At 47.3% G+C, this 27,548-nt stretch overlaps 1 protein-coding gene across 2 annotated transcripts; it reads right to left on the bottom strand.

Annotated features, from left to right (window-relative positions):
- Window positions 1–7,103: 7,103 nt before the first annotated feature.
- Window positions 7,104–27,308, bottom strand: LOC142496584 (lens fiber membrane intrinsic protein-like). 2 transcript variants are annotated; one of them, XM_075603250.1, is made up of 5 exons: window positions 27,192–27,295; window positions 12,696–12,923; window positions 11,112–11,258; window positions 8,562–8,690; window positions 7,104–7,958 (listed from the first exon to the last, which is right to left on the bottom strand). In XM_075603250.1, exons 2-5 carry the CDS (start codon window positions 12,865–12,867, stop codon window positions 7,900–7,902), a joined length of 507 nt encoding a protein of 168 aa, XP_075459365.1. In that variant the 5' UTR covers window positions 12,868–12,923; window positions 27,192–27,295; the 3' UTR covers window positions 7,104–7,899. The 2 variants fall into 2 exon arrangements, with proteins under 2 accessions (XP_075459365.1, XP_075459364.1); XM_075603249.1 differs by having other exon boundaries at window positions 7,106–7,958; window positions 12,696–12,903; window positions 27,192–27,308.
- Between the last annotated feature and the right edge of the window lie 240 nt (window positions 27,309–27,548).

Raw genomic sequence — 27,548 nt, 5'->3', positions numbered from 1 at the left:
TATTTATTTGATACATTATTCATTATTTATTTGATACATTATTCCTTATTTGATACATTATACCTTTATTTGATACATTATCCCTTTATTTATTTGATACATTATTCCTTTATTACGTGTTCTGATGTGTTTTTTTTCAGCACCTTCTTTGGTCTCTAAACGGAGCTTCCCTCCCCTTTATAACACTCCACCACTCTGCCCTGTCACTCCTGTGACATCACTGGGGGGGGGAGGGGGGTCACACAGGGTGAGGGGTAGGGTATACAGATGTAGAGGCCTTTTCTCTGCCGCGCAGCAACCTGAGCCGAGCCGGTCCCTGCCGTGAGATTTCAACAATTTTTCACGCGAGTTAGACGCGATTTAACCTAGGTTAACCGTGGCCGGAAAGCGGGCAGAAATGGCGTTGTCTGCAATACCGTTCAGAAACACAAGTCGGCGATCACGAGTTGTTGTGTCTTAAAATCTATTTGCAATGGAACCTGTCACTTGTTCCTGTGCGCAGCTCGCCTGTTTACTGATAACCTAGTGAGATGTTCAGGTTACGTATCAGAGTCTCTGATGCATTCAAGTCAACTCAGCGAGGTAGCAGCTCCGCAATCTGCTGCAGCCAGTTTCCGCCAGCAGCTGATTCACGAGCCAGGGGGCGTCGGTGTCTCCTGCTGGTTCCGTCAGGGCAGGGAGATCAGACAGGGAGGAGGTCTCCACATCAGGGGAGCAGAACACAATGCACGGCCAGTGCACAGTCTCAGCGTGTGTGAAGTGGCAGCAGTCTTTATTACCTTATCCAGGCCTGGAGGTCTGTGGGACGGCAGCTCTGCAGGGTGTGGCAGCCAGGCTCCTGCACCCGCTCATTCATAAGCAGGTACAGTACATAGGGGTCACTGTACCCCGCTGTTTATGCAGATATAGATATATATATATGTATATGTGTGTGTAACGGTGTTTCCCCCCCCCCCCAATCTCACATTGGCTCCTTACGTGAGGAAACTGCCCCATGTTACATGTAATGTAGTGTGGTGCACCTGCTGGCTTACAGAACTCCTGAGTCTTCCGCGGTGATATGGGGAAATACATCAGGACTGGCTCATGAGGTAATGCTGAGAACTACTCACTTCTGGTACAGCGCCTCCATCTCTTCCAGGTCCCCACGACAGCAGGGAGGAGTCTCTGAAAGAGAACCTCTGGGTGCAGCTTCTCCCTGAATGACTCCAGTCTCGGGCAAGAAGGTTCTTTCATGTTGGACATTCTTTATTAACATCTTTAGTGGCAGACTGCCCATCATTGCGGCCGGTCTCTAGCCGCTCGTCATAAAGGTTGCCCACCTCAAGGAAGTCCATGGACACCACTCCTAGTGAGGGCCCTAGAAGCTGTCCTTGCTCTTCCCTTACTCTCTAATAGGGGAATAGTCTGCCCACCTCTCCCCTAGGGGAGGGCCACAATCCTTGCCAGAGCCCTGGCAGTATGTTGGGTCAGACAGTCTCATTCAGGTGGGATGAGACACACACACACACTAAATTCACGCAGTGTTGCATACTATATAGCTCCAGTAGGCACCACCCCTGAGTCACTGTAATTGGACACAGAGCATGATGTCACTTCCTTCACTACACAATACACATCACGGGATGAGGGCAAACCTTATGATTACTCCTGGCAAACCTGCCCTAACAGGGATTATTGCACAGGAAGAGAGAGGCATGTAACCCTAAAATTACACAGGGCTACATATGTAAGCCCCCGTTTGGGCTTACTATTTTGCTTGTAAAGGGTTAACTATTGTGGGGATGTTGCGAAGTAGTAACCTTTCAAATATTGTTACAAATAAGTCTAACTGAAATGTAAGCTCCGTCTACTCTGTCATCAAGGGTGGGAGTAGCGTAAAGGAACCAACCCACTGCCTTGTAACTATGGCGAACCATTCTGTCACCATTAAGTATACATATTGGGGGGTGGGGGATTCTGGCCTTAGATCCCAGCAGGTATAGAGGAGGGGGTCTCACCTTGCTAGGTATGAAGGAATGGTCACCTGTATTGTATTCCATAGCAGGACGATTATCCAGTGGAAATGCCACCTCTCATTCTGTGCCATAGGAGGGAAGTCCGTGGGAGCCCTAGAACCGGGACTCACTGGGGGGAGTACCACACTGGACTGGCTCTAACGCCGATTCCACGCCTAGGCACACAAGACCCCCAGTTGTAGGGGCTAGAGGGACCCTGCGCAGGATGACGGGTAACGAGAGCCTGGATTTAAGGCACGCCTTGAACCTAGCCCTGGTAGGGGTCTGGAAAAAACTTCTGGTATTGAGTTAATGGAGGCTATGTTCCTGCCACTATGGAAGCTATGAAAAGGATAACAAAAGCCGTGTGTACCTCCCTGGTCACAAGGATCCCAGGGAAGCTGTGTGTAAGAATGACTGTCAATAAAACCAGTCCTGTTTGTGCCATAAAGTTCCTGCCGCCCTTTATTAGCATCTCCCCTCTACATCTGAGCTTACAACAAGCAGCCGCCGGACACCAGCACCCTGAGAGAAGGTAGTAAGAGTCTGTGCATTAATCCTTTCTACACTATCCTTGTGCAACATCTCATTTTGAGCTGGGCAAGGGGGGGTTACATAAAGATATACATGTAACAGGTGTTCCCCCACCCCAAGGGAGATTTCACTGTTACCGGGTGTCCTTATGCTGCTCACCTGTGTGGCTTACAGGATACTGAGTGTCCGCCGATGTTAGTGGGGAAGACAGGACAGGCTTTCAGGATATCCTCGGTTGTTTCTGGGCGCAGCGCCTCCATTTCCAGCAAGCCCCGGCAGAACCGGGTGCAGTTCCTGCAGGAAAACCCTCTTGCTCTCCCCCTGATAAACTGCAGCCTCAGGCAGGAGTATAATAACAGGAGCTTGGTGTTTATTTCTTCGTATACAGCAACACAACATACTCTCCTAGCAAGAGAGACTCACTCCCACTGGACCCAACATAACCCAGCAGAAGATCACCTTGCAGTTTGCTGCTCTGTTTGTCCTGGACTCAACCCCCGGGCTTGAGGCCCCAAAGGTCTATCCCTGTCTCCCATACCCCCTGGTGGAATAAGGGGTATTACCCCCTGATGGTGGGGATGGAAGGTGGCCAAAGCCCTGGCTCCACATTTCCAATAACCTAGTAAATTTATCTCTGCAGCCTCTTTTGTACCCAGGGGAGGGTTCTACGTCTGAGCCCCTGATAGGTCAGCACACAGGCCATAGGCCCACCCCCTGTCACTCAAGGGAGTTGTTTACTGCTGCAGCAGCATGGGCATAGATTTAACCCTAACACTGCCTGCGTTGGTACTAGGCCTTTGTGTGTTAGGTAGGGCAGATTAGTAGCCAAAAGGATACATGGCTACAACAATATGTTATGTACAAAAATAAGTGCCCTTCCAAAAGTGAAATAAGCTGTAACGCATAGCCATAACCTTCCTGGGAGAGCCTACAAGCACAAGGGACAGGTCTTACCTGCTACCCACAAGATTGTATGGAGTGTAGGACTTAACCCTTTCATTGCGTGTCATACAAAGATATATATATTGTGTGACACATTAATGGCTGAAACACACCACTTCCTTCCACCAGTCTCCTTATGTCTCTTACTATATTCATATATCTCCATCTCTCCTTTCTTCCCCACTTCTCAGTTCACATGAACTCCTTTCTTACCTGCGCCCTCTGTCACCACACAGCTATACCCCCTTCACTAAAACACACCCCTACAAATCATCCTCACACATTCTCTTTCTTTCCATGCTTCTCCTTGCTTCTAGGGATATCTCTCCCAATCCTGGTCCCTGCCTTATTTCTACTTGCTCTCGTCCTCGCCTCCACACATCCAACTTCTACTCCTTCTGGTGTTAACCGCTCCAACCTCATACCCATCCCCTGCCACCCTCCCTCCTCTCTCCCATTCTCCTGTGCCCTTTGGAATGCTCGCTCCCTCTCTAACAAGTTCCTCTCTGTGCGTGACTTCTTTCTCTCTCACTCCCTGCTTCTCTTTGCTATAACTGAGACCTAGCTCACTCAGTCTGACTCTGCTCTGGAAGCTGCCCTCTCTTATGGTGGCCTTTCCTTCTCCCACACTCCGCGCCCTGATGGCAGTGGTGGGGGCGTGGGGCTCCTGCTCTCCTCTCTCTGCCGTTACCGAACCCTTCCTATTCCCCCCTCTCTTGCTTTACCCTCCTTTGAGGTTCACACAGTCAAGATCTTCTCTCCTCTCCCTGTCCACATGGCGGTCATCTATCGCCCACCTACCTCTACTTATCCCCCTTCTGCCTTTCTCTCTCACTTTGAATCCTGGTTCTCTTTCTTTCTCTCCTCAGACTCCCCTGTTCTTCTCCTTGGGGACTTCAATTGCCACATTGATGACCCCTCTCTCCTTTGGGCTTCCCGCTTTCTTTCTCTAACCTCTTCTTTTGGCCTTCAACAGTGGACTGCAGCCAGCACCCACAAGGATGGCCACTACTTAGACCTGGTTTTCACTAAAAACTTCTCTCTCCAATTTCTCCATTTCCCCTTTTCCTCTCTCTGACCATCACTTCATCTCATTCTCTCTATCTCGCTTCTCCCCTTCTCCACCTCCGTCTACCCCCGGTTTTGCAGAAACCTGCGCTCTATTCACTTACCTGACTTTGAGTCCACTTTACACTCCTCCCTCTCCTCTCTCAGCTCTGCTACAGACCCTGACAACCTGGTCAGGCACTACAACTCTGCCTTGTCCTCCTCTCTTGATCTACATGCCCCGCTTTCTCTCTGCAGCACACGCCCATCTAACCCTAGACCCTGGTTAAATTCCCACACGCGCATGCTGCGTTCCTCCACTCGTTCCTCTGAACGCCTCTGGAGGAAATCTCATACTCTCATAGACTTCCTTCACTACAAAGTTATGCTATCCTGTTTCAACTCTGCCCTCTCGCAAGCTAAACAAGCCTACTTTTCTTCACTAATCAACTTGCACAAGTCTAACCCACGCCGACTGTTCTCTGTCTTTGATACTCTACTCAAACCACCCTCAGCTGCCTCTCCTTCCTCCATCTCCGCTCAGGACTTTGCTGACTATTTTAAGGAAAAGGTGGAATCCATACGGCAGAACATCCCCTCTGTTTCTTCCCCCCATCCTACACCTCTTCCTAACTCTCCTGCCTTCCTTGACTCTTTTTCCACTGTCTCAGAGGAGGATATGTCGCTGTTGATCGCCTCTTCTCCCTCTACCACTTGCCCTCTTGACCCCATTCCCTCCCATCTCCTAAAACCTCTTGCTCCTACTATAATCCCTACGCTCACAAACATTTTTAACTCCTCCCTCTGCTCTGGAACCTTTCCATCCTCCTTCAAACATGCAACAGTCATACCATTACTCAAAAACAGCAAGCTTGACCCTACCTGTCTTTCTAACTATCGACCTGTCTCCCTCCTGCCTTTTGCCTCTAAACTCCTTGATCGTCTTGTATTCTCTCGCTTGCTCCATTTTCTCAACACCTATTCTCTCCTAGACCCTCTACAATCTGGCTTCCGCACTGCTCACTCCATGGAAACAGCCCTCACTAAAATAACTGACGACCTCCATGCTGCCAAAGACAGAGGTCATTACACTCTGCTCATATTACTCGACCTCTCTGCAGCATTTGACACCGTGGACCACCCTCTTCTCCTTCACATTTTCCATACTCTTGGTATTCGGAACAAAGCTCTATCCTGGATCTCATCCTACCTCTCCCATCGTACTTTCAGTGTCTCTTCTGCTAACACCTCCTCTATTGATCTCTCTGTGGGGGTACCCCAGGGCTCTGTCCTGGGACCTCTTCTCTTTTCCTTGTATACACTCTGTCTAGGTGACCTAATAACATCTTTTGGGTTTAATTATCACCTCTATGCTGACGACACACAAATATACTTTTCAACACCCGACCTTACACCTGCTGTACAAACCAAAGTTTCTGAATGTCTCTCTGCTATATCATCCTGGATGGCCCTCCGCCGCCTTAAACTCAACATGGCTAAAACAGAGCTCCACATACTTCCTCCCAAACCTGGCCTTACTACCTCCTTCCACATTACTGTTGGAACTACGATCATTCACCCAGTAGCCCAAGCACGCTGCCTAGGGGTCACACTCGACTCCTCTCTCACATTCGCCCCTCACATTCAAAACATTTCTAAAACCTGTTGCTTTTTCCTCCGCAATATAACTAAGATACGCCCTTTCCTCTGTTGCTCGACTGCTAAAACTCTGACTCGGGCCCTCATTCTCTCCCGTCTTGATTACTGTAACCTCCTGCTGTCCGGCCTTCCTGCCTCTCACCTGTCTCCCCTACAATCTATACTAACTGCTGCTGCCAGAATCACTCTACTCTTTCCTAGATCTGTCTCAGCATCTCCCCTCATGAAATCCCTCTCCTGGCTTCCGATCAAATCCCGCATCTCACACTCCATTCTTCTCCTCACTTTTAAAGCTTTACACTCTTCTGCCCCTCCTTACATCTCAGCCCTAATTTCTCGTTATGCACCATCCAGACTCTTGCGTTCTTCTCAAGGATGTCTTCTTTCTACCCCCTTTGTATCTAAAGCCCTCTCCCGCCTTAAACCCTTCTCACTGACTGCTCCACACCTCTGGAATGCCCTTCCCCTCAGTACCCGACTAGCACCCTCTCTGTCCACCTTTAAGACCCACCTTAAGACACACTTGCTTAAACAAGCATATGTATAGCACTGTGGATATTCTGAACACATGATACATAAAGCTTGGCCCCCTGCAGACACACTTACCAGAACTCCCTCCTACTGTCTCTGTACGTTCTCCCTACCTACCAATTAGACTGTAAGCTCCTCGGGGCAGGGACTCTCTTCCTTAATGTTACTTTTATGTCTAAAGCACTTATTCCCATGACCTGTTATTTATATTATCTGTTATTTATTTTATTACCACGTGTATTACTACTGTGAAGCGCTATGTACATTAGTGGCTCTATATAAATAAAGACATACAATACCAACAGATGAATCTGCAATTGTGTTATTTTAATTGTTAAGTCCAAACACTGACCCAGTGTAAGCAATCAGCTACTGCTACCAGCAACTACTGTTATACTGGGCTAACAAGGAACCCATACCTAACGGCAGTGCCGTCTTAACGCATGGGCACGCTGGGCAGTTGCCCGGGGGCCCCACGAGCACAGGGGCCCCATGCTAATCTATGCACAGACCAGAATTTAACACTAATTTTCCGATCGCCCGCCTCAACATGCAAATCTCCCGCTAACTCGGTAGAAGGAGAAAAATGATGACTTGCAGTGGAGAGTTGGCGTGTCTGCATTCGCCAGAGAAATGTGGCCGTTTTTATTGCTTGCAATGTTATGGAAGCAGAATATTGTAACGGATTCGCCGGAGGCAATTAACAGCTGGGGACAACAATTGCTGTGTAGGCCGGGCCCAGGGCACTGCTTTGCCCGGGGGCCTATAATGCTGTTAAGACGGCCCTGCTTAACAGAGAAAAACACGGGGTTGTGACCCCAAACCGATGATATTGTAATGCTATTATTATTATTATTATTATTGACAGCCATGTTTCCAGCATGTTACAATATAATCCCAAGGAACAATATAACCAATACAGTTCATTTAAAATACGGAAACACAAGGAAGCTTCCACCTAGTACATTTTCCTATTGTAGTGATAATGTTCGTACTTTGGGTTTTACGCAGTATTAATATGATTATATTGTATCTGTGCATGATACAGCCCAGAGTTTTGGAAAGCAATGAGAAGTTTATTGAGAATCAGATAATCCTTTCTGTGGGATAACAGACAATTACAAAGCAGCATTTAAGCAAAAAGCAACATGGATGAATCTTCCGCGGGTTCATGCAGGGGCCAATGGGCTCATATAGCTTCGTATCCAGCCGTGGGTGAGGATTTGTGGGCCAGGATGTGGCAAATCGCTGGTGAGAGAAGGGTTAGCTGTTAGAGGTCATTACAGAGGGGGTTTCCAAGTTCACGCGTAGCTGGGGTTGCCAACAGGCTGGTCTGACGCAGACTCGTTTCATTGGTTCCCATTACACAATAGACTCAATTAACTACAAATGGGAGGCAATGTAAATAAAATATACATATATACTAAGTATCAATATATGGAAAGAGGGTTATAAAACTGGGACTGACTAAGGCTTAGTGGTGCGCACTGCCGGAACAAATACCTAATCTCAATGGAGGCGCACATAATGCGCACAATAGCGACCGCATTTCCAAGCGCTGACCGCGTGACGTCCGCCAATGAGGGCGAACTAGCTTTGTAACGCGTCCGCCACGCCTCCCCAGTCTCCTGCAGCCGAGTTCACAGATCGCTGGGGCTGCAGGAGTGTGCGAGGCGATGGGATCCATCACGCGCGAGTGCGCAGGTTCTATAATCTTAGCCTAAGCCTGTCCGGGGAGAGAGGGAGGGAAGAGACTATAAAGTTTTCAGATACCACCAGTGGCTCACAGACCACCATTTGAGAACCACTGGCGTAGCTCAGCCAGGGACTACATATCTTTGAAAAACTCACCTGCAAAGCCCAAGATGGGGACCGCAGCCCAGGACAGGTAGAAAGACCACTGGTAGTTAACGGAGGACTGGTTGACCGAAGATGCAGTCTCCCCAGTGAATACAGACATTCCGATGAGAAGGAAGACGGCTGTAATATACAAAGAGGGTCACAACACAATAAATATCTCACCATGTTGCCCCATCATATGTACCTCTTGCTATCAACCACCTGGCAGCTGACGCCAAGTGAATAACGTATGCATGCTCGGATGAGCGAAGTGAAGACATCAGCTGCACTTGGTGGCCACTTTGGTTGTGTGTCTGTGTTTGTGTTCTCCCTGCAAGAGGCCAAACGCCGTGGCCAATTCTGATACATTTACGTTGACATCTCCGTGGCAATGATAATTATTCAATGTGCAATAGGTATTTGAGTTGCACTTAGACTCTTGCCAACGTTTTCAATATCCCTCCTTGTCCCCTTCTCCTTACATGTTTCCCCTGGTGTCTGGTGGGTATATTTAGCACACAGGTATCACTGCTTCGTTATCTTCAAAAAGCTCCATGTGGCACCGAAACCTTGATTATTGCTTCTAATTCTGTAAATAAATGTGAATAACTTTCTTCACAGGTCCCCTGGATGCCGGTTTTCTGTGTTGGAATTGTGCAGTATAACTGTTCTTACATCTCGGCCTTATTGCGAATAATATGTTTTGTTTTATTTTCAACGTTCAGACAGTTTGTTGTGAATGAGATTGTTGCATGGAAGTGTTTACAGTTTGTGATATTATGTTAACTGGATTTATTTTCAAGTCGCAATCATGTGAGTGGAAGTGATATTCAGTACCTACATTTTTGTTTGATTTCAAGACAGCGCGGGATCGCTGCGACAGGCCGCGCGTGAACGCAGCGACAGGCCGCGCGTGATCGCAGCGACAGACCGCGCGTGATCGCTGCGACAGACCGCGCGTGATCGCAGCGACAGACCGCACGTGATCGCAGCGACAGACCGCGCGTGATCGCAGCGACAGACCGCGCGTGATCGCAGCGACAGACCGCGCGTGATCGCAGCGACAGACCGCGCGTGATCGCAGCGACAGACCGCGCGTGATCGCAGCGACAGACCGCACTTGATCGCTGCGACAGACCGCGCGTGATCGCAGCGACAGACAGTCGCCGCCTTTCTGGAGGACTTAGGTGCCGATGCCTTGACTGTCAGTGGAAACGCTGCTTATTTACAGGCTCGTATCATACAACACAATAGTGCGAGAGTTAATTGGCCGGACATTACCGCTTTTAACTAAAGTCAATTTGACAATTTGATGAGAAAATCCACACATTTATGGCGTTTGAATGTTGTTTTCCCGTGTTTCATCCATGTTATGAATTTATGTCCTATTAGCTTTACTCACTCATCCCACAACGCGGTATAAAATAGCGCGTTTCCTAGTTATTTATATATAGCCAATAACGTATCCATCACTTTACAAAAAAACACAATAGAAGGAAAAGGAAGTGGAAGGGATGCAAAGAAGACCGCGACAAACAGAGCGCAGAAGATAAGTCGGTGTACAGCGAGGAAGGAGATCTGAGATGTAGGGAGGAACAGACGAGTGTAAACAGAGCCTTGACGCAGCATTTGGATTTGATTTCAATGGACAAAGTTGCGAAACAGGTACACGTGTTAGTAGTAGGTTGCAATAATCAAGAAGGGAGAGAATAAGGGCACGCATTAGAGTTTTTAAAGAGTGAGAGTGGAAAGGGTGGATCGAGGAAGAAGCAACACATTCTAGCCAAAGCAGGCTGTGGTGACTGGACAAATGTGTGTTCCATTTACTGAGAAAATGTGGCCACTGTGGGATAATAATCCAGGCAGGTCTGTCATGATATCTTACTCAATGATGCCAAAGTTGCTAACAGACCAGCATGTTAATGACCCAGGAGGACAAAGGACTTTGAAACAACAGCGGCTTTAAATCTGAACCCCTTCAGTCTACATCTGCATTGTCCCAAAGGCAGACGCCTGATGGGGTTCCCCAAGAACTGCTCCCCTCTGCACAGGACCTGCGTGCTAAGCGTTAATATCTGCATTTGCTTATTGCTCTGTTACGTCAGCCCCACCCTCTGGAATATTAATGACCCAGGAGGACAAAGGACTTTCAAACCACAGCTGCATTGAATCTGAACCCCTCAGTGTACATCTGTGTCACCCCAAAGGTGGACAGCCTTTGGCGCAGCTAAAGGGTGTGAACCATTTGCTAATGTTTGGGGATGTTAAAGCTTCTCTGTTTCAATCTGAAACTCACCAGCCCTTTCATCCCCTGTACCCAATTTTCCAACACTAACTGTCAATGAAATGCCTGAGAAGTGACTGTATAACCTCTGGTCATGTAATGTAACCATGTATTGTTATAACTCGGTGCCCAGGACATACTTGAAAACGAGACGTAACTCTCATTGTATTACTTCCTGGTAAAACATTTTATAAATAAATAAAAACATGGAAATAGGCTAGCAGGACATGACCATTATCATACTCCTGACATGGAGTTAGTTAGTAGGTGTGAAGTACCTGATATGAATTCCAAGATGCTGGCTGCCAATGGTCCGGTGACTCTGCCCAGGGAAAAGTTGGCAAATGCAATACCAGAGGACAGCAACCCAAGAATGAGCAAAGCAGTGGAGATGATAAGGAGCCCCCGGGTGGCATCAATATACTCTGCGGAGACAACATGGAAGATGTGTGATGTGCGAGTCTGGCCCCAGCCCACACACTGCCAGTATCTGAACCCCATTCGCTGAACACTTATACACCATCTCAGAGGCACACGTACACCAGGGTCCAATCACTTTCTCTACCCTACATATTCAGACCACTCGAGGTATCAACCTAGCATTAATACACGCCGGCAGAAGGCTGAGCCATCGTGTGTTATTTCTGAGTAACTTGGCCAGAGAGTGGTAATGCAGGGTAAGCCCCAAATATGTATATAGATATACCTATATATTTGTGAATATGTATCTGTGTATGTACAGTATGTGTATGCATCTATTTGTGTATAAGTATATCTATGTTGGAGTGTGTATGTATAGATGTGTGTATAAATAGTTGTGTTTATAACTATGTGTCTGTATCTATGTATTTGAATGTATATGTGTTTATGTCAGTGTGTGTGCATGTTTGTATGTATGCGAGTTTGTGTCTATGTGCATGTTTGTATGTATGTGAGTTTGTGTCTATGTGCATGTTTGTATGTATGCGAGTTTGTGTCTGTGTGCATGTTTGTATGTATGCGAGTTTGTGTCTATGTGCATGTTTGTATGTATGCGAGTTTGTGTCTGTGGGCATGTTTGTATGTATGCGAGTTTGTGTCTATGTATTACACAACTCTCCCTGTCTATGAAGTAGACTCCCTAATACAGGATTCTAAACTCCAGTCCTCAAGACCCCCAACAGGTCAGATTTTCAGCACAGGTGGCTCAATCAGTGACTCAGTAAAATACTGCACCACCTGTGCTGAAGCAGGCTCTTCAGCTGCATCACTGATTGAGTCACCTATGCTGAAGATGGGATCTCCTTAAAACCTCAGCACTCACAACAAGAAAACTGGCAAACACTGCTAGCAAGAATACAGAATGCAATATGCAGAGTGATGTAATACAGGGAGAACAGAGCACAATGTTGGGGGGTTAGCCTTAGTTTCTTAGGGCTTGCGGACCACCCACCTTCACTAGCACTGCTCCTAAATGTAACCAATAGGTGAGTGTAACCAGACCCTATTTTCTCTTTATACTTATTACCCAGGGGTATACACTGATACGTGTGCTTTTCTAACAATGTTTTAAAGACGGCCCATTTATCTTCTACATTATTCCCGGCAAAAATGTAATCCCAATGTATTCCATGTATATTATTCCTCAGCTTATTAAAATCTGCCTTTCTAAAATGTAAGATCTTTGTTGAACCCAAGTAATCTGTTTTGATCATTTATTTCAAATGAGACCATGTTATGATCACTGTTTCCCAAATGTTCCTGGACTTGAATATTTGATGTTTGATATTACCAAATCTAGTAATGCCCCCCTCCCCTAGCTGGTTCCTCAATAATTTGGGCGAGGAATTGTCTTTTAGCACCAGAAGCACAAGAAGTCTTACCAGCTCCTGAGGACACTTTCATGCAGTGGTCTCTGAAGCACACCTGCCAGAGTCCCATATGAAACGGATTCTCGCCAAAATTCACCAACCAAAAATCGGACAGCAGCCCCGTGAGCAGCAGGATGAAGCCGAGACATGAGCCGATAATTCCCAAAACGTTATTGCACAGCATCCTCTCACACCAGCGACCACCGTGCTGTTAGAAAACCTGGGCACAAAATAAGATTACTGGGAGTCCAGTGGGGGAGCTGGGGTTAGTGAAGGAGTTTGGGGTGGGGTGCGCATGCAGGGGTGTCATGTTCTCAAATAGAGGTATGGGTTTTTAGAAGAGGAAGGATAAGAAGTGAGACAGGGCCAGGTTTTCAATTAACAAAATACTGAACTGGACAGAGTTTGATCTAGTGTGATCTTTCAAAGTAAAGTTTTGATTTGTTAGAGCACATCACAGTTTTCTTTACTTAATGCTTATCGTTACAACTCAACCTCAAGAACCTCTAGGGGCTAACTGGCACATTTTAGACCGTGGGACATGCCCAACCAATTGACTAAGGAATCAGGTGGCCCACACACACAGCATATACACATGCACACACACCAGATACATGCACCATACACGCATGGGGGGGGGGGGGTGTTAGCATTTTGGTGCTGAGAGGTTATTGAATGGGAGAAAGAAGCAGGAGCTCTAATGGCTGGAGAAGACAGTGTTGCATGAACCTAGCCGCCTGTACCTGCAACCTACACTCAGAGGTTACTGTATGCAGTATAGTATATGGCTGTGTTCCGGCTGCAGGCTGCTCTTTAAGTGACAGAAGCCAAAAGACAGGCTGAGAGGCAAGAGAGTAGCATAGAAAACAGGCTCCAGGCACTCCAAAACGATCCAATTCTCTTCTGAGTGTAAAGAAAAAACTGTGGTCCCAGAGATGAGTAAAGATGAAAAAATATTTATTGCAACATACAAGGGTGAACAATAAAATACCTCCCAAGGTATTGGGAGGTATTTTATTGTTCACCCTTGTATGTTGTGTAGCTGTGACAGGGCTGCTTGCACTTTTTTAGAAGTTAAATGCATGTTTGCTTTCTGGCATCAAGTGCACCACTTTATCTTTCTTTCTTTCTGTTTCTGTCTTTTTTTGCTGGGCCCAGCGATCTTTTTTTTGTTTCCTTTATCTGAAACTTTACTAACCTTTAATGTGGTGTCCTGAGGTTAGTCAGTACAATACAGGTCTGGTTGGAGTTAAACACAGTTTGATGTTACACAGCCATGGGCAGTCTCTGTTAAAAAGGAAAAGGGTGTTTCCTTCCTGCATACCATCCAGGGTGGATTATACCATGGTATGGAGGGGGGGGAAATTAACGTAAGTGATACTGAATGTCATTTATTTTGCAGAGTAAAAACATGCATGGGATGTTTGTAAAAGGTACTGTTCTTTATTTTGGGGCTTGCTATAGAAAATTGTATGTTGTGTGAAGTGTATTATGTTTGCTAATTGTGTAAGTTTTGGGAGACAACTCTCCTGTGTGGTTTACCTAATTTGGTTTTGTCCTAATTAACCAGTAATAAAAGGGAGGGGGTTTCTTTCCCTGGGGTCTCTTTCTGCACTCCTTGTTGCTGCTACGTGATATGAGGTTGGTCTCTTTCTGCACTCCTTGTTGCTGCTATGTGATATGAGGATGTCTGTGGAACTTCAGTGAAAGGATGCAAACTTTCTAAATGCAGATATTGCTGGCTACCCTGTGGCTGGAGACATCACGCTGGGAGAACTGGTTGTTGTACACCTGAATGTGGAATTCCTAATAAAAAGAAGGTTCAGAGAACAGCAAAAGCCTCTTTCATTCTTCCCAGGGTCTGATGCTGCTGCTTCTTTAAATAAAGGCTGGGATGCAACCTTTCACATACGGTGACAGCGGTGGGATATAAAAACCAGCATTTTAATATATTTACATACCTTGAATATGCAGCCAAACAGTCTTATCCTGTATATGTTTATGTCTTGATTATGCACTTTGTGTGACCAACATGGACTTAAGAATGTTCTAAGTGATTAACATAGACATAAGGATTTAATGACATAGTCACTTGTGAAGAGGCTGAAAAGTATTGAAGGGGTTAAATCTTTTATTCTGCTTTCGCGGGCTTTTAGGGTATTTAACAGGCTGTCACCACTTCTCCCCACTCCGAGACGAAGCCCTCTGTGTAAGGGTGAAACGCGTTGAGGGGGAGACGCTGGTGTAGCCCTGGTGTGTGTTGAATAAAGTTTATTGAAGAGACATCCGGGAGCCTTTTTTCAGACATGCGCAGTTGCGCCGAATCTCCACCATTTTCCTGATTCATATCGACGGTGGCACGCAGGAGCAGGCGAGGAGAGTGGGTCCCAAACCGGAGGAGCAGGTGATGTAGTATTGTTATCCCCCTGCACCGGTTGAATCTGTGGCCCTGCATAGCTCCCTCGTATCACTCCAGTGTCTGATACTCCCAGATCTGTGTAATTGCACTGAAGTGCACGGCAGACTCCCTGGCACTTCTATACCATCATATGTATTACGGCATTGTGTATTAACCAGGGTACGCAAGGATCCTCAGTCTTCTTTGCAGGTGGAGCAGGTCATGGTGCCAAAAGTATTTCGGAAGGAGATTCTTCGGTTGGCACACGATGTTCCCATGGGGGGTCGTATGGGCAGAGACAAGACCTTATATAGAATATTAATGCATTCCTTTTGGCTTAAAGTACATAAGGATGTGGAAGAATATTGTGCCTCTTGCCCTATATGCCAACAGGTGGCCCCAGTAAACCTCATGGATCGGGGGGAAATTAATCCCTATACCGGTAGTTGGGAAAGCTTTTGACAGGGTGACCATGGATGTGGTGGGTCCTTTACAAAAAAGTTCTAAAGGTAATCAGTATATACTGGTACTATGTGATTACGCCACCAGGTATCCAGAAGCAATTCCCTTGCCCAGTGTTACTGCTAAGAATGTAGCGAATGCTCTTATTCAAGTATTTGCAAGGGTAGGAATCCCCCTTGAAGTTCTCAATGATGAGGGATCAAATTTCATGTCAAATTTAATGAAAGAGGTGTATCAATTGTTGGGAATCCACACCCTACGTACATCCCCATATCATCCCCAAACTGATGGTTTAGTAGAGAGGCTAAACGGGACACTAAAAAGGATGATTAGAAAGGTGGTAGGTGAGCAGCCTAACAAATGGGACCAGTGGTTGCCTTATTTATTGTTCTTATACAGGGAAGTACCACAAGCCTCAACAGGATTTTACCCGTTTGAGTTACTTTATGGAAGGCAACCCCGGGATCTGCTATCATTAATCAAAGATTCCTGGGTGCAGCGGGATCCTTTGAGGGATAATATAGTAGGATATATTACCCAGATGAGGGAAAGGATTATCCGGATGCAGGATCTGGCTAATGAAAATTTGAGGGAGGCTCAACAACACCAGAAAGTGTGGTATGACAAAAAGTTCAGAGATAGGGTATTCCTTCCTGGGGATAAAGTGCTCCTCTTGTTGCCCGATAGAGAGAATAAACTGGTAGCTAGATGGCAAGGTCCATATACCATTGTGGAAAGAAAGGGGGCTGTGAACTACCAAGTAAGCATACCAGGAAGAAGGGACCAGTCTATATACCATGTTAATTTGTTAAAAGGTTGGAAAGAGAGAGAAAAAATGTCTTTGATGGTCCTGAGAGAATGTGAACCTGATATGGCAGGTGAGGCATATCAGAGATTGCAGTTGGAAAGTAAGGAAGACGCAGTAACGTCTGGGGAGGAACTTTCAACAAAGCAAAGGGATATGTTAGAGAAACTAGTTACTCGGTATGCACATGTATTTACGAAAAGGCCAGGACGCACTACACAAGCAGTTCATAGGATAGAGACTGGGGATGCAAGACCTATCCATACCCGTCCCTATCGTATCCCTGTGAGGCAGAAAAAGATAGTGGAAAAAGAAGTGCACAAATGTTGGAAATGGGGCTTATTGAGGTTTCCACCTCAGAATGGTGTTCCCCAATAGTGTTGGTACCTAAAAAAGATGGAACAGTACGATTCTGTGTAGATTTTCGAAAGTTAAATGAGGTGGCCCGTTTTGATGCCTACCCTATGCCCCGCATTGATGAGCTTTTGGATCTAGTGGGTAAGGCACATTATATCAGCACTTTGGACCTTACAAAAGGCTATTGGCAGATTCCGGTGGAAGCGTCAGATAGGCCCAAGACAGCATTTGCCACCAACCAGGGGCTCTATCAATTTGTAACCATGCCCTCCGGTTTGCATGGGGCCCCCGCGACCTTTCAAAGAATGATGAATAGGTTGTTAGTAGGGAGGGAACAGTTTGTGGCAGCGTATCTAGATGACGTAGTGATCTATAGCCCAGACTGGGACAGTCACTTAAACCATCTAGAGGAGGTGGTTGAGTTGATTGCTCAGGCTGGGTTAACCATAAACCCAAAGAAATGTGCCCTGGGTTTCACACAAACTAGATATTTGGGATACATGTTAGGAAATGGAGAGGTGCGACCGTAAAAGAGCAAGGTGAATGCTATTCGGGAAGCAGCGATACCTAGAACTAAAAAGGAGGTAAGATCCTTTCTTGGATTGGTAGGATATTACCAAAGGTTTATCCCTAACTTTTCATCCATAGCAGCCTCGCTGACCGATTTAACCAAGAATAAGGAACAAAATTTGGTGACCTGGACTCCAGAGTGTAATGCTGCATTTAATCAGTTGAAGGATATTTTATGCAATGAACCAGTGTTGAAAAGTCCAGACTTCAAGTTACCATTTATTGGACACTGTGATGCTTCAGAGGTGGGGCTAGGGGCAGTACTTAGTCAGGAAGTTGAAGGGGTGGAACACTCTGTTTTGTATATAAGCCGTAAGCTATATCCAAGAGAAACCAGATATGCCACGGTTGAGAATGAATGTCTGCCAATTAAGTGGGCATTGGAAGTGTTACCTGTTGGGGCAGCAATTTTCACTAGTCACCGATCATCATGCCCTTACGTGGCTAAACATTATGCAATGTAAAAACGCCCGGGTTACCCGATGGTATCTAGCCCTGCAACCATTTAAATGTACGGTATCATACCGTCCGGGAAGTCAGCATCATAATGCAGATAATTTATCCCGATATGGGGCTGAAATAACTAGGAAGGAAGGTGCTGAGAAATAGCAAGATTGATATTCAGGAACTTTAGTGTATTTAGATTTGACAACAGTAAATGTGGTTTTGTCTCATATAGGGCCTGGACATGGAACCTCAAGAGTGGGAGGGCGGAAGTTCCCTATTTCTCAGTATAGGTGAGTAAAATTGCAGCACCCCTGTCTCTTGCAAAAGTATGTTGGAGAAAAATCCTGACTGTTTTCCTCTTAAAGTGGGGGATATGTGACAGGGCTGCTTGCACTTTTGTAGAAGTTAAATGCATGTTTCCTTTCTGGCATCAAGTGCACCACTTTTCTTTCTATCTTTCTGTTTCTGTCTTTTTTTGCTGGGCCCAGTGATCTTTTTTTTGTTTCCTTTATCTGAAACTTTACTAACCTTTAATGTGGTGTCCTGAGGTCAGTCAGTACAATACAGGTCTAGTTGGAGTTAAACACAGTTTGATGTTACACAGCCATGGGCAGTCTCTGTTAAAAAGGAAAAGGGCGTTTCCTTCCTGCATACCATCCAGGGTGGATTACACCATGGTATGGAGGGGGGGGGGGGATTAAAGTAAGTGATACTGAATGTCATTTATTTTGCAGAGTAAAAACATGCATGGGATGTTTGTAAAAGGTACTGTTCTTTATTTTGGGGCTTGCTATAGAAAATTGTATGTTGTGTGAAGTGTATTATGTTTGCTAATTGTGTAAGTTTTGCGAGACAACTCCCCTGTGTGGTTTACTTTATTTGGTTTTGTCCTAATTAACCAGTAATAAAAGGGAGGGAGTTTCTTTCCCTGGGTTCTTTTTCTGCACGCCTTGTTGCTGCTATGTGATATGAGGTTGTTCCCTTCTGCACTCCTTGTTGCTGCTATGTGATATGAGGTTGTTCCCTTCTGCACTCCTTGTTGCTGCTATGTGATATGAGGATGTCTGTGGAACTTCAGTGAAAGGATGCAAACTTTCTAATGCAGATATTGCTGGCTACTCTGTGGCTGGAGACACCACGCTGGGAGAACTGGTTGTTGTACACCTGAATGTGGAATTCCTAATAAAAAGAAGGTTCAGAGAACAGCAAAAGCCTCTTTCATTCTTCCCAGGGTCTGATGCTGCTGCTTCTTGAAATAAAGGCTGGGACGCAACCTTTCACAGTAGCCCTGTGTAATTTTGGGGTTACATGCCTCTCTCCTCCTGTGCAGTAAACCCTGTTAAGAGGGCAGGTTTGCCAGGAGTAATCATGAGGTTTGCCCTCATCCCCTGTGAGGTGTAATGTGTAGTGAAGGAAGTGACATCATTCTCTGTGTCCACTTACAGTGACACAGGGGTGGTGCCTACTGGAGCTATATTGTACGCATAACTTCCTAAAGTTAGAGGGTGAGAAAGTGTTGCAGTGTTGAAGTTGTAGTATGTGTGACTGTCTGACCCAACAGGGCTCTGGCAAGGATTGTGGCCCTCCCTTAGGGGAGAGGTGGGCAGACTATTCCCCTTACTCTATTAGAGAGTAAGGGAAGAGCAAGGACAGCTTCTAGGGCCCTGACTAGGAGTGGTGTCCAGGGACTTCCTTGAGGTTGGCAACCTTGAATATGTGCGGCTAAAGACCAGCCGCTATGATGGGCACTCTGCCAGTGAAGATGTCAATAAAGATTGCCCTGTTTGAAAGAACCTTCTTGCCTGAGACTGGAGTCATTCAGGGAGAAGCTGCACCCAGGGGTTGTCTTCCAGAGACTGCTCCCTGCTGTCACGGGGACCTGGAAGAGATGGAGGTGCTGTACCCGAAGTGAGTAGTTCTCGGCATTACCTCACGAGCCAGTCCTGGTGTATTCCCCTATACCATCAAGCGGGAGACTCAGGAGTCCTGTAAGCCAGCAGGTGCACCACACTACATTACATGTAACATGGGACAGTTTCCTCACATAGGGGCAAATATGAGATTGGGTGGGGGTACATCCGTTACAGTTGCAATAAATATTTTTTCATCTTTACTCATCTCTGGGACCACAGTTTTTTCTTTACACTCAGAAGAGAATTGGATCGTTTTGGAGTGCCTGGAGCCTGTTTTCTATCCTGCATGCTTTTGGCCTCTGGAGGCACCCTTTCTGGAGGAGGAGAAGGAGGAGTTTACACTGTGGAAGTGCAGTGCAACCTGACTGACTGTGAAGGAGGACAGATACTCAATATGGAGCCTGTGTGAATCAGCAAGAGGTGATTTCCCTGCTGTTCAGCCCATGAGTGAGAAACCTTTCTGTCAAGACTGTTGCATTTCATTCCTGTGAGGGAGGAGGACATCAGAGGGTACGTCCAGCGGGGTAAGAGGTTACTCATTGCCTTGCTTTTCCCCCCACCCCACCTCCTCTCCCTGGACATTGCTGCTATTTGTTTACACTCCCCCCTCCCCCTCTCGATCTTCAAGGATTCTACAGAGTGTTTCTATCCACCTGCCTTTGAGCACATGGCAGCATCTTTTTTGTTATGAGAGGCAAGAGAGCCTGAAGCAAAGTTATATTGTTTGCATAAAGATATCTCCATATGTCTGAACCACTTTGCGGACTGTGTTTTCTGAGGACAGAAGAGGTAAGGCACTGTGTCACGGACTCCAGGTGCAGGTAGGACCTCGATGGCTGGAACAGCAGGGCACAGGCATCGTAGTCGGGGATACAGGCGAGAGTCCAGGGCAGGCAGCAGGGACAGGACAAGCGAACAGGACTGGTAGCAGGACAAACGGGAACAAGCAAGCTGTAGACAAGGACCTTCAATATGTAGCAGGACTAATACAGGAATGGATCGGATCAGGCAGAGGAAGTCAGGCACATAAAACAAAGGCAAAGAGGACCAGGAAACAGGAAACTATAAAGGCAAGCAGGGACAGAAGACAGGAGAACCCAAGAGGAGACAGAAACAGCAGCACACCCGGTGGGCAGACAAAGGAACTGTGGCTGAGAGTGTAATGTCTAGAAAGTCCCAGACATTACTGTGAGGGTAGAGGGTAGCCAGCCTTCATAATAAAGGTGAATCCCGGCTGGCTGCCCCTAAAAACCGTGTCAAGAGCTGAGAGTCAGCTCTTGGGTCTAGTAATGTACCTTGTTATGTTTCCCTGTACCTATGTTCCCATTGAAATGTCCCCTGTAGGGTTATAAGCTTGGAATGGCAGGGGGGGGGGGGGGGGGGATAGGGTCCCTTATAGGGAATAGCGGCAGGGGGGGGGGGGATAGGTTCCTTATAGGGAATAGCGGCAGGGGGGGGATAGGGTCCCTTATAGGGAATAGCGGCAGGGGGGGGAGATAGGGTCTTTATAGGGAATAGCAGCAGGGGGGGATAGGGTCTCTTATAGGGAATAGCGGCAGGGGGGGGATAGGTTCCTTATAGGGAATAGCGGCAGGGGGGGGATAGGGTCCCTTATAGGGAATAGCGGCAGGGGGGGGCATAGGTTCCTTATAGGGAATAGCGGCAGGGGGGGGGATAGGGTCCCTTATAGGGAATAGCGGCGGGGGGGGGAGATAGGGTCCTTATAGGGAATAGCAGCAGGGGGGGGGGGATAGGGTCTCTTATAGGGAATAGCGGCAGGGGGGGATAGGGTCCTTATAGGGAATAGAGGCATGGGGGGGGATAGGGTCCCTTATAGGGAATAGCGGCAGGGGGGGATAGGGTCCCTTATAGGGAATAGCGGCATGGGGGGGTGATAGGGTCCCTTATAGGGAATAGCGGCAGGGGGGGGGATAGGGTCCCTTATAGGGAATAGCGGCAGGGGGGGGGGTGATAGGGTCCCTTATAGGGAATAGCGGCAGGGGGGGGGGATAGGGTCCCTTATAGGGAATAGCAGCAGGGGGGGGGATAGGGTCCCTTATAGGGAATAGCGGCAGGGGGGGTAGGGTCCCTTTATAGGGAATAGCAGCAGGGGGGATAGGGTCCCTTATAGGGAATAGCGGCAGGGGGGATAGGGTCCCTTATAGGGAATAGCGGCAGGGGGGGGATAGGGTCCCTTATAGGGAATAGCGGCAGGGGGGGATAGCTTCCCTTATAGGGAATAGCGGCAGGGGGATAGGGTCCCTTATAGGGAATAGCGGCAGGGGGGGGGATAGGGTCCCTTATAGGGAATAGCGGCAGGGGGGGATAGGGTCCCTTATAGGGAATAGCGGCAGGGGGATAGAGTCCCTTATAGGGAATAGCGGCAGGGGGGGGGATAGGGTCCCTTATAGGGAATAGCGGCAGGGGGGGGGGATAGGTTCCTTATAGGGAATAGCGGCAGGGGGGGGATAGGGTCCCTTATAGGGAATAGCGGCAGGGGGGGGAGATAGGGTCTTTATAGGGAATAGCAGCAGGGGGGGATAGGGTCTCTTATAGGGAATAGCGGCAGGGGGGGATAGGTTCCTTATAGGGAATAGCGGCAGGGGGGGCATAGGGTCCCTTATAGGGAATAGCGGCAGGGGGGGGCATAGGTTCCTTATAGGGAATAGCGGCAGGGGGGGGGGATAGGGTCCCTTATAGGGAATAGCGGCGGGGGGGGGAGATAGGGTCCTTATAGGGAATAGCAGCAGGGGGGGGGATAGGGTCTCTTATAGGGAATAGCGGCAGGGGGGGATAGGGTCCCTTATAGGGAATAGCGGCAGGGGGGGATAGGGTCCCTTATAGGGAATAGCGGCATGGGGGGGTGATAGGGTCCCTTATAGGGAATAGCGGCAGGGGGGGGGGATAGGGTCCCTTATAGGGAATAGCGGCAGGGGGGGGGTGATAGGGTCCCTTATAGGGAATAGCGGCAGGGGGGGGGGATAGGGTCCCTTATAGGGAATAGCAGCAGGGGGGGGGATAGGGTCCCTTATAGGGAATAGCGGCAGGGGGGGGTAGGGTCCCTTTATAGGGAATAGCAGCAGGGGGGATAGGGTCCCTTATAGGGAATAGCGGCAGGGGGGATAGGGTCCCTTATAGGGAATACCGGCAGGTGGGGGATAGGGTCCCTTATAGGGAATAGCGGCAGGGGGGGATAGCTTCCCTTATAGGGAATAGCGGCAGGGGGATAGGGTCCCTTATAGGGAATAGCGGCAGGGGGGGGGATAGGGTCCCTTATAGGGAATAGCGGCAGGGGGGGGGGATAGGGTCCCTTATAGGGAATAGCGGCAGGGGGGGATAGGGTCCCTTATAGGGAATAGCGGCAGGGGGATAGAGTCCCTTATAGGGAATAGCGGCAGGGGGGGGGATAGGGTCCCTTATAGGGAATAGCGGCAGGGCCTCTGGGACTTTGGAGCAGGAGGTTAAGTGTTGCTGACCGGAGATACCGGTAGTACTGATATTTAACGCGCAAGTAGTGTACGATTTGCGGGTACGCATCCGTAGATAAAGACGTGGTGGGTTATGGAAGTCCAATGTAACGTATAGGAAAAACCTGACCTGTTTTGTGGTTTACCTGTTCCCTTTATCCGATAAACATGGTATTTAGGGAGAGGGAGTTTTAGGTGGGATATTTGGGTCAAAATGTATTTAGATTTTGTGTAGGAGTTCGGGGGACAAAGTTATCGGTAGTCCCGTTATTCTCCCCGACGTGCAGGCAGGGTCTGCGGGTACGCGAGGTGAATTACACAGGGGTTACACGGTGTCCCCCCAGAATGCTGGTTTTTGAGCCCAAGTATCCCAGATCCATTCCCCACACATATATAAGGTTCCCCAAGGGATATATATTTAATAAAGCAGCGTAATAAGTTTTATTGCCTTGCGGCCTGACTGGCCTCTCACACTCCCAAGAAGGGAGATGAGGGAACTTGCGTCCGCTTCTTACAAAGGGTGAACACAGACTCCTCTAAATCTGGCTCTTCCCTCCTGAGGAACCAGAAGGGGTGGGCTCAAGGTCTGTTCCTATACCAGATAGGCTAACACAGGCCATGAATCACCACCACACCTCTGTCACTCAGAAGGGAGCATGAGGGGAGTCAAAAGTCCACAGGATTGGCCTATCACAGCCTAGACTGCTTAGGGCTTATGTGATAGGGGGGGAGAGAGAGGCAGAATGAACTACCATGTTACATATGTAATGCCTATACAGTTAGCCTGGGCATCTAAATAGCGGAGTGGATGTAAGGAGACGGCCCAATCAGAGAACCAGACCATCTTGAGGCTTGAGTCGGTGAGGCGCAGGTGGGCTTTTTCAAAGTTGCATTGTTGCGAATAGCAGAGCAACGGCTTCCTTTATGGAGCTGGGAAAGCCTGCCTAGCTGAGACTAAGTCCTGCATTTTGCAGCCAAGTTCTACAAATCTAACGTTGCGGTAGCGGTTGGGTATTCTTGCCGGAAAGAGTACCAGGAATCTCGAAACAAGGTCCCAGTCAGAGTAAGCCTTCTGAAGCAGACGCCCCTGCACCAATTTGAGTCTAGTTTTTGACTCCAGACCCCCAGTAAGTATGTATTCTATCTGTATTGTGTGTCTGCAGGTTTCACCTGAATAAACCAGATTTTATTCAACTACAGTACATTGTTTTGTCCAGTGAATGATCGCATAAAGGTAAATAAGTGTTAAAAGTGCTGGTCTACTGTGACAATTACTACCCCTTTTCAGGAGCTTTCTCCGGACAATCCCACAGGCTCTTCAGGGAGACCATGATGAAAGGCCGACTCTGGGTGGCTCACGTCTGGTGGTTTGTTGATAGGCAGAAGGGACTCCACAGGCACAGGCTATATAAGTCCATCACAAGGCCGATAGAAGGATGCAATTCTCTCTTGGAACAGTTTGAGTGTCAGGATGCATTAACACAAAAGCCAGAGAATCCATGAGCTTCAAACTTGTCTTTGCAGTGGGGGCTACAGATTCAGCAGAGGACACATCCGATACTGATGGGTAAACAGAAGAAAGTGCGCTTGTCTTCACAGCAGGAGCTCGAGGAGCCAGCAACGGCACATCAGGCTCTGCAAGGAAATCCAAGAGAGGTGCATTTATCCTTATCTCAGGAGCATAGGCATCAGCAACGGGTACATCAGGTGCTGACGAGAAATCCAGGAGGGGTGCATTTATGCTCCTCATAGAGACATAGGAATCAGCAACGGGTACATCAGGTGCTCCACAAGAATCAGTGAGGAGATTATTCTCCATAACCCCACAGAGGCCTTTTCGCGCAAACTCATCTTCCACAAGTTTGACCACGAATTTCCCCAGGCATTGTGCTGTCATCTCTTCCTTATTGCTTGCGTGACCGTCTGCATCTGGTTCAGCATTATCGATTTCCAGCAGCTCAACCTTGGCCTCCACCAACGGAGGTCTCACCAGCTCTGACGGTATTCCGTGTCCTCTTTCTTTCTCCGGTACATTCATTTATTCAGGCGGGAACACCACTCAATAACCAGTGATGCTTTTTTCATTGTGCGATAGCGGTTATATCTCCTTCATTCTAGTCACAGACTGAATCTTGATGGCGACGGCTTCCATAACAAGGAATTTGGTTCGGACCACGTGAGCATGGTAGAATGACTGGATCAGAATTACACTTCTCAGTCGTAACCTGCTTCTTCTTTCCAGCATCTTGTGCAAAGCAGACGGTAGCACAAAGGCAGCATAGTGAACGTGCTTTTTTACAAGCCAGTTGTAGGCAAGGACCTTTTAATATGTAGCAGGACAAATAGAGGAACGGATCAGATCAGGCAGAGGTAGTCAGGCACACAAACCAAAAAGGCAAAGAGGAGCAGGAAACAGGAAACTATAAAAGTCAGGCAGGGACAGAGGACAGGAGAACCCAAGAAGGGACAGACAGAAGAAAACCCAGAGCAGACAGAAACAGCAGCACACCCGGTGGACAGACAAAGGAACTGCGGCTGGGAGCGGAACACACTGCCTGGAAAGAAACTATCATTTTATTTGGATGGCCCTCGCCAAGTTCGCTAAAGAAATGATAGTTACAATCTTTCTATTTGGATGTTCAGTTAGAGGTTTATTTTGATGTTTGTCACTATGTTGGGGATATATAACACTCAGTATCTGGTTCCCTGAGCAGGGGGTGTGTATGCCTGTAGCTTGGAAAGGGTATCGCACACACGCCAACACGCTGTGGTTTGTTCCGATAGCAATATGTGTGTGTATGTGCAAAGGCAGAACGTATCATTATAAAGGAAATTCAGCCGTGAAAACCACATGCTGAGTATATGTGCGTACTCTGCAGACCCCCAATAACCACGGCAGTGACAGGAAGCCAGGTTTTACCACTGTGCGACTAACAAACTAGTAACGGTATAGACGGGATGGGCTACATCATCTTTCTGTTTCTGAGTCACTTTTTAACACTACAGGCAGCACACGGAAATAACCAGAATAAGAGCATCATTAGGTGTTCATTCCATATGCTCATTTCTAAATGCCAATTTATTGCAATTTCACACATAGCTCTACCCCGTCATATTCCAATTGGTTTTGGCAATCCTCTGACAATATCTGTGCATTGAAGGAAACACGTGAAGCTTGCGTTATCCACATGGTAATGGATGATGCCATCAACGAGATATGATTTTTTTTCATTTATTTTAAAGACCTCAGGCACCTTGGTTACTCCCGTTGGAAAACCTTCCCCTCTGCGTGTGCACCGAGTTGTGTATAAATAAGCAGGAGTCGTCATTCTGTTGAATAAATGGTCATGCAACTCATTCTAACCCAAGCATCTCTATTTGGAGATGAAGGACATATGTGGCATTATCCCATTCGTCTGACCCGAGCAGTCGACATGTCTAGTGTATCAATGAATGTGTCGGTGATGTTACAATAGTTTGTTTGCAATGTAGAGGGTGTTAATAGGAGCAGTTAGATAGCCGTCATGGACTCATTTCTTCTATCTTTTGCTGGCCATAAACAAAATACCATAATTCACTCCACCTCCACCACCTCCTCCTCCCGCACTCGCCTCCCTTCACCTCAGAATGGGTCTTTTCACATGGCCCAATGTCATAATAAAATTGACAACTGCAGTTCGTAGCGCCTCCCTAAGTGGAGTAAAAGTCGATAGCAACAGCTAAATGCCCCCCACCAGTTTGGTAAATACCCCTTTATTTATGACACACTAACGTAGGCTGCTGCATTCTGCACTTGGACATGAAACCTACAAATATCAGCCGGTTGTGCAAAGTGCTGCAACCTTGAAAATGGAAGAAAACGAGGAAGACGAGAGGTAGTGAAAAGCAGTTAGTATTTTATCACTGCTCATTCCATTAACCACTTCAGTACTAGAGGGGCAGGAACACATTTCTTTGCAATGCACTGCAGGCTCCTCCAGCACAGAAATAGTTAAATCCCATGGTAAAATGACAGCGTTTTTGCAGAAGTACTGAGAGCCCGATTAGAAATACAAGGAAACATTAACAATATGAAACGGTTATCATTACCTTTCAAAGGGGAGAGCTGCACGTGTGTCTGCTTCCTGACCGGTCTGCCAGATAATGTTATATTGCTGTATCACACGATCTATGTGAAGACGGGTATGAAAGGATATCTACTTTAAGGGACGCAACACTCAAAAAAAAAATAGTCACACTCCCCCTCCCTTATACAAACCCCAATGTGACTCATGGCGTTTCCTCCATTCTCAGCTTGGTTACCAGTTATGGGAGACATATTCTAGTTGAAAGAATTGACCGTGTGCTGCTGTTACTCTTAATTACTGTTAACAGATTTGATGGGCTATGTGAGAGGATGTGTGAATTACTCCTTTGTCTCGTGTTAAAATATAGCAGAGTTTATTC

Source organism: Ascaphus truei, chromosome 6 (assembly GCF_040206685.1).
Source record: "Ascaphus truei isolate aAscTru1 chromosome 6, aAscTru1.hap1, whole genome shotgun sequence".
In the NCBI taxonomy this organism is placed as follows: domain Eukaryota; kingdom Metazoa; phylum Chordata; class Amphibia; order Anura; family Ascaphidae; genus Ascaphus; species Ascaphus truei.
This window is presented reverse-complemented; position numbering and strand designations above follow the sequence as displayed.

What these genes read in the sequence shown, in the direction of transcription:
- LOC142496584 (XM_075603249.1), bottom strand. Translation starts at nt 12,867, where the DNA reads ATGCTGTGCAATAACGTTTTGGGAATTATCGGCTCATGTCTCGGCTTC. An exon ending in GAAAGTGTCCTCAGGAGCTG is followed by an intron (nt 11,259 to 12,695) that starts GTAAGACTTCTT and finishes TTGTCTCCGCAG; the next exon opens with AGTATATTGATGCCACCCGG. An exon ending in CATCTTGGAATTCATATCAG is followed by an intron (nt 8,691 to 11,111) that starts GTACTTCACACC and finishes TGTATATTACAG; the next exon opens with CCGTCTTCCTTCTCATCGGA.